Source organism: Lacerta agilis, chromosome 14 (assembly GCF_009819535.1).
Source record: "Lacerta agilis isolate rLacAgi1 chromosome 14, rLacAgi1.pri, whole genome shotgun sequence".
In the NCBI taxonomy this organism is placed as follows: Eukaryota; Metazoa; Chordata; class Lepidosauria; order Squamata; family Lacertidae; genus Lacerta; species Lacerta agilis.
Genome location: NC_046325.1, coordinates 4,753,163 through 4,766,294, shown reverse-complemented (window position 1 = coordinate 4,766,294; position 13,132 = coordinate 4,753,163). Strand labels below are relative to the sequence as shown.

At 48.2% G+C, this 13,132-nt stretch overlaps 1 protein-coding gene across 1 annotated transcript in view; it reads left to right on the top strand.

Annotated features, from left to right (window-relative positions):
- Positions 1-13,132, top strand: part of LOC117058977 (arachidonate 15-lipoxygenase B-like) — a 31,030-nt gene that overhangs the window by 5,838 nt on the left and 12,060 nt on the right. Inside the window, exons 5-10 of the mRNA XM_033170408.1 lie at positions 1,729-1,933; positions 6,157-6,241; positions 7,445-7,567; positions 8,988-9,091; positions 11,519-11,691; positions 12,626-12,769. Of these exons, the coding sequence (XP_033026299.1) occupies positions 1,729-1,933; positions 6,157-6,241; positions 7,445-7,567; positions 8,988-9,091; positions 11,519-11,691; positions 12,626-12,769 (834 nt within the window). The remainder of the gene's footprint in view (positions 1-1,728; positions 1,934-6,156; positions 6,242-7,444; positions 7,568-8,987; positions 9,092-11,518; positions 11,692-12,625; positions 12,770-13,132) is intronic.

Sequence of the window (13,132 nt, the reverse complement as noted above, 5' to 3'; positions counted from 1 at the left end):
TAACCTTTATATCATAGCATTCTATACATTTTCCGATTCTAATTACACTCATTATGAAATACCTCATAATTTAAATAAATATAAAAAGGAAGAAAATTTCTCATTACAAGTCTTCAGACAACCCTGCTAGTAATGTTAATTGCTTAAAATGTTCTTTCAAGTATTGCATAAATTTACTTCAGTCCTTTCGGAATAGTTGATCATGCTGGTTTTCTTTAACTCATTATATATCATTTCCCAAAAAGCCTTTACCTCTTTACTAGTCCACCAAATGTGGTAAAAGATACCCCTCCTTTTCTTTGCATTTCCAACACTCCTTAGTTCTTGTCCTATACATTTAAGCAAGTTTTGATGGTGTTAAATATCATTGTACATCATTTTCATGACATTTTCTTTAAGTGCACTAAATGCAGTAAAGTCAAAATCAGAAAAAAGCACAAACCGGCCAACAGGGGAAACATGCATCTAACTTAGTCATAATCAGACCCCATTACCTGACTGATCAGAGTTTTAGGCTGCGATCCTCTATCTGCTTACCTGGAAGTAAATTCAGCTGAGCTCAGTGGCGTTTAGGGTTGTCGTGTCAATCAACATAAGCCCTGGGCTGTCAAAAGCTGGTCTCATAGCATTTTGCAAGGGGCACTTTGGTAAGAAGTTCGTATTGTGATTACTTAAATTGAAAGTGCAGACCCCCTTAAAAGGGGGTTGCAATTATAAAGGGAAATAATATAATCAAACAGCCTGCCGGTTTCCTGTACCCCCCACCCATCACCCCTCCACATTAAAAAGTCTGATGGGAAAATCAACCAAGCAAAGTCCTTCCTAGCAGTATTTGAGAGGCTAGGAAGTAGTGCTAAGAAGTGAGGCTATGGTGCTGGAGGAGACTCTTGAGAGTCCCATGGACTGCAAAAAGATCAAACTTATCCATCCTTAAAAAAATCAGCCCTGAGTGCTCACTGGAAGGACAGATCCTGAAGCTGAGGCTCCAATACTTTGGCCACCTCATGAGAAGAGAAGACTCCCTGGAAAAGACCCTGATGTTGGGAAAGATGGAGGGCACAAGGAGAAGGGGACGACAGAGGATGAGATGGTTGGACAGTGTTCTCGAAGCTACTAGCATGCGTTTGGCCAAACTGCGAGAGGCAGTGAAGGATAGGGGTGTCTGGCATGCTCTGGTCCATGGGGTCACGAAGAGTCGGACACGACTGAACAACTGAACAACAACAACAACAACAAAGAGTGCGAAATCTGTGGCCCACAAGGCGCTGCTGAACTACAAGTCCCCTTCTCTCCCATTCCAGGGCTGGTCAGGGTTGATGGGCTATGTGGCCTAAGAGCACCCAGAGGGCCACTGCCTAGTCAGCCCTAAAGTGAGCACACCTGCCCTGCCCCACCTGCCCCAAAGAGAGTCACAGACAGGTGACTTGTGGCCTCCTACCAAGCCCTTAACTGCTGATGTTCACAGGGGGACATTGCCCGCAATTCCATTTCTCCGCAAGAAGCCTTGTCTCTTCCTGCCTCGCACCTCACATCCCATGTGAGGTGTTGGGGCAGAGGTGCTTGGTTTGACTAAAGCAGCCCCACGGGCCAAAATTGAGGGAAGCCACACAGGCCAAAAATAGGCTCAAGGACCAGAGCTGCTTTAACAGGTCCATAATCAAACAGGTGAAGTCCTGCTTTCTGGTGTCGTGGCGAATCAATCGGCGGTTGTCCCTTTTCTTTCCGCAGGTGGATGAATACAAGGTGCCCAGCGATGGGGAGCTGGGCCCGATTCTGCTGGTCCACCTCCACAAGGAACCCTACCTCTTCTTCCCCGAGGACAGCTGGTACTGCAACTTTGTCCAGCTCGTCACCCCACAGGGAGAGACGTCCCGCTTCCCCTGCTACCAGTGGATCGAGGGGTACACGACCCTGGAGCTGAGAGAAGGCACAGGTGAGGTGCTAGTAGCATCCCTGCAGAGAAGCGCTTCGCTGGGCCGGCGACGCAGGGCGAACTCTCCCAGGTCGCCAAGTCCCTTCTGCCTGGAATCGCAGAGATAATGTCGCCGTCCCTCCCCATTGGTTTGTGTCATAGGTGAACTCTTGGAGGTGGCTGGCATCTGTCGGCCCACTTCCCTCCAGAAAATAATTCCAGACTGTCTCCCCGAACGCAGTGCTGGGGGGCTGGGGGCATTCGAGCTCCTGGGAAGGGTCGTAGCTCAGAGGAAGAGCATTGCTTTGCATGCAGAAGGTCTGAAGTCCAACCACCGAGACGCCAAATGCTGGGAGGGATCAAACCCTATAAAAACCCCTAAGTCTGTTGTAAATACAGTGGTACCTTGGTTTACAAACTTCATCCATTCCGGAAGTCTGTTATTAAACCAAAGCGTTCTTAAACCAAGGCGTGCTTTCCCACAGCAGCGGGGGACTCAATTTACAAATGGAACACACTCGGCAGGAAGCGGAACATGTTCTTATTCCAAGGCAAAGTTCACAAACCAAAACACCTGCTTCCGCGTTTGCAGCATTCTGAATCCAAGTTGTTCGTAAACTAAACTGTTCTTAAACCAGGGTACCACTGTAAAACTCAGGACCCGGGAGGAGATGAAGTCCAGCCATTTATTGATCCGTCAGGGTATGTTCCGTCAAGTCTCGACCCCCTCCTCGTGGCAAGAGGGGGTATTTATAACTTTTTTTACAAAGAATTTTAATTTCATCCAGTCATATACATCATTGCCTCATTCAAGTTGTTAGATGCATTTCAGGTTAGCACGCTTGCGCAATGAGCACCCCCTGTTTCTGCTGACGCACAGCTTTGATTCCCACCCATGGCCTCCGCACTGTTGCAAAAGCCCCTGTGGTGTATGGGAACCTGCGTTCCGTGTAGCCACTTGCGGTCTGTTGTGTGTTGTGTTTCTTCTTTTAGCAACTTATGTTCTAGCTTTGTGCTATATCTTGTGATTTACGTATTAACTTTTATTTCTGCCCCGATGAACTTGCAGAATCAACAGTTTCTCAAGGCAGCAGTTTCTTAAAGCGACAGATTACCATAATTTTTCTATTAGCAGCACGCTCAGGGGTTCACAGGGGTACACATATCGTGGCCCTTTGCGCCACCTCCCACACGAAGGTTGCTGGGCTGTGTTGTTGACAGTACTGAGCGAGGCGGAGCGATAGTTTTGACCAGTGCCGGATTTACGTATCAGCTAAACAAGCTATAGCTTAGGGCCCCACTCTCCTGGGGGGCCCCCAAAAAAATTAAAGGGAAAAAAAACCCTGGATGTACATTTCCAAAATGTAAGATAAAGAAAACTAATAAAATGAAACCTACATACAGCAACAGTGTTTTGTGTTGTGTAGGGTCCTATGATGTAAGTAATGGGCCCCGCCTGCTAGCCTGCTCCCTAAAATATCACTGGTTTCCTCCTTTCTATATATAGGGTGCCTACATTCTGCATGGACTGGTTGCGTGGCAACATGGGCAAATGGCTTGAGATACCTATGAGGTCCATAAATTACCATATAGCATATATTCAACACAAAAAACAGCGATAATTTGTTGTTGACAAAGGACAGCTGGACATAGAAAAGGCCCCATTGCCTTCAGTAGCTCAGGGCCTCATCAAACCTAAATCCGGCCCTGGTCTTGACTTGGTACAAGGGAGCTTCCTGTTGTTTCTGCGCACCGTTTACATTTCCCACAATGCCATGGGGTGAGAGAAGGACTCTGGGGCAAAATTAAAATGGCGGCAAGACCCAGGTCCGCTAAGAATGACACCTGTCATGCCAAATGCAAGGTGGTTCTTTTAAAATGAGATTCAGAAGTACAGTGCTACCTCGGAACTCGAACGTAATCCGTTCCGTAACACTGTTCAGCTTCCGAAACGTTCTAGTTCCGAGATGCGGCTTCCGATTGGCCGACAGCTAGGTTTTTGAACAGCGGAAGCTGCGCTGGACATTTGTGTTCTGAGGAATGTTAAAAAAACCCGGAGCGCTGACTTCCGGGTTTTTGGCGTCCGAGAACGGAGCCGTTCGAGTTCCGAGGTAGCACTGTCATACAAAACGCAAGTGAGCAGGAAGATTAAAGATGTTATTCTAAACAGCAAGCAATATATGCATACCAAGCGGGCACTTCGACCTGCCACTTGGAAGCTCTCAAGAAATGATGAAGTGACTCCCCCGGGTAGCCTCAGTTTGCACGGCCCCGCACCCGATCAGTCCATGCACGAGTTTTTCAAAACCCTCTGCCCGCAACCGATTTATAGATTGCTAGCTTGTGTGGCTTGCCCGACTGGCTGCGTGCAGATCATTCATTACTGGCTATGAAAGGGCCAGGGCCTTTTCAGTGATGGCCCCGACCTGGTGGAACGCTCTGTCCCATGAGACTAGGGCCCTGCAGGACTTGATCTCCTTCCGCAGGGCCTGTAAGACAGAGCTATTCCGCCTGGCCTTCAATTTAGCCTGATCCACCATTCCCTTTTCCCTTCCCTTTTTCTCTGAGGAAACCCTTTCTGAGACTCCACATTTAAAGTTACAGGTGGGTAGCCGTGTTGGTCTGCCATAGTCAAAACAAAATCGAAAATTCTTTCTAGTAGCACCTTAGAGACCAACTGAGTTTGTTCCACGAAAGCTCATACCAGGAACAAACTCAGTTGGTCTCTAAGGTGCTACTAGAAAGAATTTTCGATTTTGTTTCCACATTTAAACTCTTCCCTGGTCTCCTTGCTGGCTCTAGCAGGACTAACTTGGCCAGTTAGCCCTGGCGATGCTACATTTATGTTGTACTTCATGCTGTTTTTTAAGTCGTTTATAATCAATGTTTTATATTTGTTGTTAGCCGCCCTGAGCCCTGTTTTTAAATCGAGAAGGCCGGGGTATAAACATTTTATTATTATTATTATTAATTTTTATTTTTATTTTTATTGAAAAAAATTAATATTAAAACATACTAATAGACACATACAAATATACTTACTTACATACACACATACATACATTCTCCCATACATTATGTAGAAAATGATTGGTTATGACTATAAATAACATTTTACATTCCTTCTCACCCCTCTACCATCCTTAACCTCCACCACCCTTCCACCACCTCCCACCTCACCCAGTGCTGGGCTTCCAATCTTCTCAGCTGCAATATCTTCTATCTTCTATCATTTCTCTTGTACTGCATACTATTAATTAGACTACAGTGGTACCTCGACTTACGAATTACTCGACATACGAATTTTTCCGAATTTTTGGTTTCCAATGCATTCCTATGGGATAATCGCTTTTTTCGACTTACAAATTTTTCGACCTACGAATGTGCATTCGGAACGGATTAAATTCGTAAGTCGAGGTACCACTGTATTATTTTCAATACTAATATTTTGAATTCCTTCTTTTCTCCTTCTAACTTATTTTTCACACAGAACTTATTTCATTCTGATAGGAGTTCAGGTCTTTCAATATAATTTTGTATATATCCCCTTATATTATTATTATTATTATTATTATTATTATTATTATTATTATTTGCAGATTATTTATTAGCCAGTCCCTCCCTTCGGGGACGAGGTCCCTTTGGCACTCCCAATAAAATATTTCAGAAGCCGAGGCTCCCCCCTCCAAGTTGATGGGCTTTGCCATTCAAATGGTGTGTATGTACCATGTCTTCTGATTGATTATGTGGGGCAGGACATACCTGCCCCCCCCAACAATATTTTATTGAAGTTGGCACCCCTGCCATGAGAAGTGTATTTTCTAGAACCGCCCTGCGGACATGTTTTGCATATCAATTCCGAATTTTCAGTTGCCGTAACCTGCTCTGGGACCTGTTGGCGAAGGGCGGGTCAGAATTTTAATAATCGTAGTCAAATGATGCTGTTGCTGCTCAGAGCTACCTCAGACTTATTTATTCGTATTTCCCCGTTCCTCCGCAGCGGTGTATCTGGCTCTCCCCCCCCCGTCTGTTTTTATCTACACAAAAACCCTGTGAGGCAGGCTTAGGCCAAGAGAGGGTGATTTGCCCCAGGGGGCCCAGTGAGCTTTATGGCTGAGCGGGGATTTGAACCCTGGCCTCGCACGCCCTTCTCTGCTAAGCCACCCTTTCCAATGGAAAGTTTTCATATTTCAAATGCAAATGTCATTTTAAACAACAGCGCTCCATTTCTTCTCTCCTTCCAGCCAAACTCGTTTGTGACGATGAAGGAAACCAGTTGCTTCTGCACCACCGGGCAGAGGAGGTGAAGGCGAGACAAGAGGCATACAGGTGAGGAGATCTTGCCTTCAGAGCTGTAGCTCAGCAGGCACAGCACCTGTTTTGGGTGCAGAAGGCACCTGGTTCAATTCCCAGGTGGAGCTTGAAGAGATACCTTGGAAAGCCACTGCTGCCAGCCAGTGTAGGCACAATTGAGCTCGGTGCACCAATGACCCGACTCTGTATAGAGAGCAGCTTCTCCTAAATATTTGTATCCACTTCGCTTCCCTTCTCCTGACATGCAATGAGTCATTCGTTGCTTCTGCATGTTGGCCAAATCGGCGGAAATACAGGTGAAACTCGAAAAATTTGAATATCGTGGAAAAGTCCATTTATGTCAGCAATTGTTTTCATTAATATATGAGATAGACTCATGACCTGCAAAGCGAGGTACCCTGTTTCTCCTAAAATAAGACATAGCCATAAAATAAGCCATAGCAGGATTTCTATGCATTTGCGAAATATAAGCCGTTCCCCAAAAATAAGCCATAGTGATGTGGTTCCTCCCATTAAAACAGCCTGGAGAGGCGTGGCTATGCAGCGTACCGATGCGACACAGTTAAAATAAGACATCCCCTGAAAATAAGCCATACTGTGTTTTGTTGCGCAAAAAAAATATAAGACGGTGTCTTATTTTAGGAGAAACACGGTATGTCAAGCCTTTGCTTGTTATAATTGTGATGATTATGGTATACAGCTGATGAAAATCCCTAAGTTGAAATTGTTAATTTGGGGTTCTCATCAGCTGTACGCCATAATCATCACAATTATAACAAGCAAAGGCTTGACATACCTTGCTTTGCAGGTCATGAGTCTATCTCATATATTAATGAAAACAATTGCTTACATAAATGGACTTTTCCACGATATTCTAATTTTTCGAGTTTCACCTGTATTTCCACCGATTTGGCCAACATGCAGAAGCAACGAATGACTCATTGCATGTCAGGAGAAGGGAAGCGAAGTGGATACAAATTTTTAGGAGAAGCTGCTCTCTACAGAGTGGAGGGGAAATTGAGGCCGAATGACTGGAATGGCGAGCTGGAACTCCCCATGCTGCAACATTTTGTTGCAGGCGCCATGCCGTTATTTCGAACAGAGGGGCGTTCCAACACAGGGTCTCTCACCTGCATTCTGAAGTGGCAGAAACCAGACGCTAGAAATTTTAAAACAAACATACTTCTCCCCTTTAAAATCTTGATTTTTAAAAACCAGGTGGGCAGAATTTGCGCCGGGGATGCCTCAGTGCCTGGCTGTGGAGAACATCGAGGAGCTGAACACCAACGTGAAGTTTTCCTTTACCAAGCTCAGCACCTTTCTGCTGCGGTCAAAGCTCACGTGAGTCCCGAAAGCCGAGGAAAACCAGCATTTGGCAGTCAGGATCTGACCAGCTCTCTATCTGTCTTGACTTTCGGGTATCAAACAAACTGGTCTGTTCCCTTCGGGTCCTGAGCTGCGATGTTTTGCCACACACTGGAATCGGTGAACAGGGGTTATCGCAACCGGTTATCGCAGTTGCTATTGGTCCTGGTGGAACCGAGGCAAGAGCAGGGAGGGGAACTTTTCCGAGCCTGAGGGCCGCATCCAGTCTTCAGCAGCATTCCGAGAGCCGCAGGCCGGTGGGTGGGCAGGTCCAGAAGTAAAATTGGCGTTGCAGCAACCAATGCGACTCTCACTTCTTTGCAAAACAGGATGGCGGCTAGGCTTTGCCTCCACAGTCAGAGGCAGAAATGCAGTTGCCCTAGTACGCAAACATGCATCTACGAGGGGAAAGTGTGCATAAGAATGACTGGAACTAGCACACACAAAATGCAATATATTGGAGGGGATTGTGTTTTGTTTTGTTTATGCATTTAAAAATTGCTTATTGCATTGACCTTCCACCTTCTGCTCCAAGGAGCTCAAGATGGGCTGTGTGGTTCTTCTCCCCCTCCTCATCTAATTCCCACAGCAACCCTGCGAGGTAGGCTAGGCTGAGAGAGGCAGTGACTGTCCCAAGTTTACACCCAGTGAGCTTCACAGCCTTGTAGGGATCTGAACCCTGGTTTCCGAGGTCCTGGTCTTGGCACCATTACACCACACTGAACATTAAACAGGCTGATGAATTTTCACGAGAGGAAACAAAAAAACAGACAGGCCTTTGAGGGCAGGAGTTTGGGGCCCCACTCAGCAGAATGAAAAAATAACCACCACCACCACAAATAAACACCCGGCAGGGCTGTCTTACCACAAATTTTAAGTCATGTGATGTCATAATGCACGTGGGCCATCTCCTGCACCGCAGGGGGTTGGACTAGATGAGCTTTGGGGGTCCCTTCCAACTCTACAATTTAAGTCCAAAGTCCGAAACAAACTTCTCTGGCCGTCACTGTGCAAACAGATATGCTGTGCCAATTTGTCACCGAGATCCCCCGCCCCAAGGTCTCTTTCGCAAGGGACCTGATCTAAGATAGCAGCCCCCGTTTCCAGCTCAGCCGGCAAGACGGGGTGGTAATTTGCATTGCGAAAGCCAAAGATTGCCGTTTGGGGACCAGCAGCATTCCTGGTAAGCTGATCTCCAGCTGCCCCGGCCCCCATTCCCTTGTTGTTAATTATTTTCTATGAAGCAGGAGCTGTTGACACTCAGCTCCATGGTCCTCAGCTCTCACCCATTCTTCTCCCTCCCCTCCCCCCCGCCCTTCTCCCCGCATCGCAGGGGGTTGGACTAGATGACCCTCCGGGGTCCCTTCCGACTCTTACGATTCTGTGATCCCTTTAGATTGATGGAGATGAAGCTGAAGGGGTTCATGGACTGCCAGGAGTCTTGGAAGAAACTGGAAGACATCCGGAAGGTTTTCTGGTTCAACAGGACACCCGTTTCCGGTAGGTGCCGCTTTGCACATGCACGAGCGCTATAAAATATTACATTCTTAGAAACGATTGAAGCAATTTGCCCAGGATAGAACAGGCACATTTGAAGGAGGAGCAGTCAGGATCTTTGGGACATGGGAATCTGCTGTATACCATGGGTCCATTTAGCTCAATATTGTCTACACTGACTGGCAGCGACACTCCAGGTTTTCAGGCACAGGAAATTCCAGGCCCCTAATGGAGATGCCATTAGGGATGGAAATTGGGACCTTCAGCGTGCAAAAGAGGTGTTACAGCCCTTCCCCGCCTTGCAGCTTTCTACAGGCCAAAACTCAACAGGTGTAGTAGCCTTTCCAGGAAGGGAGCTAGACCTCTCGTGTCACTGGCACAAGTACATGAGCCCTGCAAGATTAAAAAAAAAAAAAGTTCAAACATAGTCCAAGGGTTCCTGTTCCTCAGAAGGCTTCTGGGCATTGCTGAGGAGGAAACAGGATCCTGCCAAATATTGCCCCAGGCTGTATTCTGCAAATCACAAACAGGTAGAGTGTTGTTGTGCTCATGTCTAACTTTCAGGCTTTCCCACTTGCTTGGACACTGGGAGAACAGGATGCTGGACTAGGTGAGCCTCTGGGCCTGATCCAGCGGCCAGGCTCTTCTGTCACAGCGTGGTTGGATGCAGAGGAGAAACCAGCTGGGGAACCCCCAAGGGAAGATGGCTCAGAGCCAGGGGAGTGGTGGTGGGACAACGTTGAGTGGTCAGAGGGAGAAGAGGGAGCAGACTGGGAAGAGGAGATGTTGGAAGCTGAAGAGGCGACAGGGCTTAGTGAGCAGGAAGAGGATGTGGCAGAGAGAAGTCCGGAATCAGAGGAAGAAGCTGAAGCAGGAGAGGAGGGTGGCCAAGAGATGAGTCTGGCTGGGGAAGAGTCACGGGTGTCTCCCCCTCCTGCTGCAACAAGCTCCCCTCCCTGCTTGTCTCCCAGAACCAGAAGAGGCATGAAAAGGGCGGAGGAGAGGTTGGCTGTAGGCAGGCACAGTCTCCAATTACTTGGGGGAAATCCTGCAGAGGAGGGAACTTAGGCAGCTGTGGGGAGGTGGGGACCCCGTCTTGGCAACTGCTTCCGGAGCTGAGCTACTGTGCTCATTATTCCTGACACTCCTGTGTAGATCCTATTTTCACACACACATTGTTAACTCCAACTTGCTCGGTGTGATTTTCTGCTGGCTTGCCTTACCATATAACACTCGAGAGTGGATCAGAAGCCCTGTGGTGATGATGATGATAATTTATATCCCGCTCTCCCCACCCATAACCGGGATCAAGGTGGCTAACATCAAAATATAAATACATTAAAACATAAAATTTAGCAATGAATTGAAATACAGCTTGTAATGCAAGGATCTCCTCCTCCTCCTCCTCCTCCTCCTCCAGGAGAACGAGGGTGGATTCCTGACATCTCAGCCCCTTTCCCCTTTCCTTTCCCCTCTCCACACCCCAACCCTGCACCCGGTTCTAAACAGCGCATTGCCAGGAGAACAATAAATCACACTGACATGGAATATTTGGTTTATAGGTTCTAATAGGCCACAACTTTATCGGTTACAGATGTGAGCGGTTTGGCTTAGGGCTAGGTACTGGGGTGAAGCCAGACTATACCTTGACTCCTGTCCATTTGCAGGGAGTCCACTTAAGGGTAAACCACCGATAGGGGGCGCCCTATAACTTACATCACATAGCGGCACCCCGAGGAGTCCCGGTAGGGGCTGTGACATGGCCTTAGCCCAGGCTTCAGGCAGTATTCACATCCCGGATCCCTTTAACAGGGTATCCTTACTGAGGAGGAGCAGGCGAGGGGGGGCGATGAACGAATTCCTATGCCCCACAAATAACCCAGAGGTGCGTCACCTATAATAAAGTGCAAGTGTCTCTGCGTCCACTCCCTGTGTCCGTGGGATTGCGCTACTGCGCATGTGCCCCACGGACAGCCGTTGGGACTTGGAGCGCAGAGACTTCGGGCGGACGGGCGAAACTGTTGAAGCGGCGGGTGTGCGCGGGTGCGCACTCGCGTGGACTTACTTCTAGCGGCAGCGGCCGTTACAAGTGTCGGCTGGCGAGCGATGTCAAGCGAGAGCTGTCGGTTGTTAGGGAAAAAAACGAGATAAGCAAGAGCCACTCAGTCAGCTCTGCGCATGTCCCCGACGTTGCTAGGGCAACAGTTTGACCACATATGTTCTAGCGCCCGTTAATTTAACGGGGTTAATGTACTAGTTTTAAATAAAAACACACATTCTGCTCATGTAAAAACATGCTGATTCCCGGACTGTCTGCGGGCCGGATTTAGAAGGCGATTGGGCTGGATCCGGCCCCTGGGCCTTAGTTTGCCTACCCATGCCCCAGACTTTGAGAGACACATCTTTTTAAAAGCCTTTCTACGTCCCCAGAGTACGTTGCCGAACACTGGCAAGACGACGCTTTCTTCGGCTCCCAGTATCTCAACGGCGTCAACCCCGTGGTAATCAAGAAATGCACCCAGATCCCAAGCAATTTCCCCGTGACCCAGGAGATGGTTGCCACGTCTCTCGGGGCATCCGCCACCCTGCAGGAGGAAATCCAGGTGACTTAATTCTTTCACCCCTTGTTTCTCCTAGTAAATAGCCGCTGCATACTTCCGCGGCGTCAAGAGGCTCCAAACTTGTCTCAAGAGGCGTCTGGGATGTCCCACCCGCCAAAGTTGGCTGCATCTGAGCAGCCAGAGAAAACTGTTGGAGATTCATTCCCCGTGTGCAGTCATGGGATTGTTGTCTATCACATGACGGTGTGTGTTTTGATTCCACGGGAATGGGAAGTGACGGAAGACAGGATGTTTGTCTTACCATGTTCCCTGAAGTGGGACTGTTGTCCTTTGTTCTTTCTCTTTGCTGCCTGATGATAGAGAGAGAGGGGAAGCCATGTTGAAGTGCTCCGTGTATATTTATATGTAAATAAAGTAGATTAGCCTAAATGCCGTGTTGCTGAGTTCTGTTACGCAACTGCGCAAACCTCTGCGGATCCCTAAGTGTGCTGATGTCTTCTGGCATCAGTTGCTGTGGTGTTCAGGCTGAGGAATGCTTAAGAAGCTCCCAAATGATCGTCCAGGAGGGAGGGAATATGCCAGTTGGGCATGTGTCTGTGCCAAGGTCCTACTCATGTGTAGGACATTCCTGACAAAAACTTCTCCCATCCAAGAGGATGTGGGCTACCTGCATCAGTGGTTACTGACCCCCGTGGCCATGTGCTCCTTCTGTGGCTGGAGGCCGTGGTGCTTCTGAGCACCAATTGCTGGAAACCACACAAGTGGAAAGCCCTCTTTGGGCTCAGGTCCTGCTTGCAGTTTTCCCAGAAGGGGTGTCCGGTTGGCCAGTGTGGAAGCAGGATGCCAGGACTAGATGGGCCAGACTAGATTCTTACCTTCTTGCGTTCTTATCACGTTGCTTTTGGCTAGCCTATTTCCATCGCACAGCGATGACACAAACTAGGCCTAATCTTTTCTCCCTTCCTGACCCTAAAAGAAAGGGAACGTTTACATCGTGGATTACAAGATCCTGCAGGGGATTCCGACGAACACGATTCAAGGGGAACGGCAGTACATGGCAAACCCTCTCTGCCTCCTGTACCAGACACCTTCCGGGGAGCTCCTCCCCATAGCTATCCAGGTAAGCAGCCAGCCAGGTAAGAACGTCAGGACATCAGAATTGAGCCCATTGCAGGCCACTCCCTGACTCTCTGGCCACCCCAAGGCTCTTCCCACTTCTCTTGCCGCAGCCTGGCCGCAGGCCTTCCAGTTCCTCCTCTGTTGCTTTATGGTAGAGGTTGGCAACTGGCATCCCACAGCCAAATTGGCCCCATCAGCCGGAGGAACCGCGTGGAATAAGTAAGATGGTGAGAGGAAAAGCCAGTGTGGTGTAGTAGTTAAGAGTGGTAGTCTTGTAATCTGGTGAACCGGGTTCAATTCCCCTCTCCTCCACATGCAGCTGCTGGGTGACCTTGGGCTAGTCACACTTCTCTGAAGTCTCTCA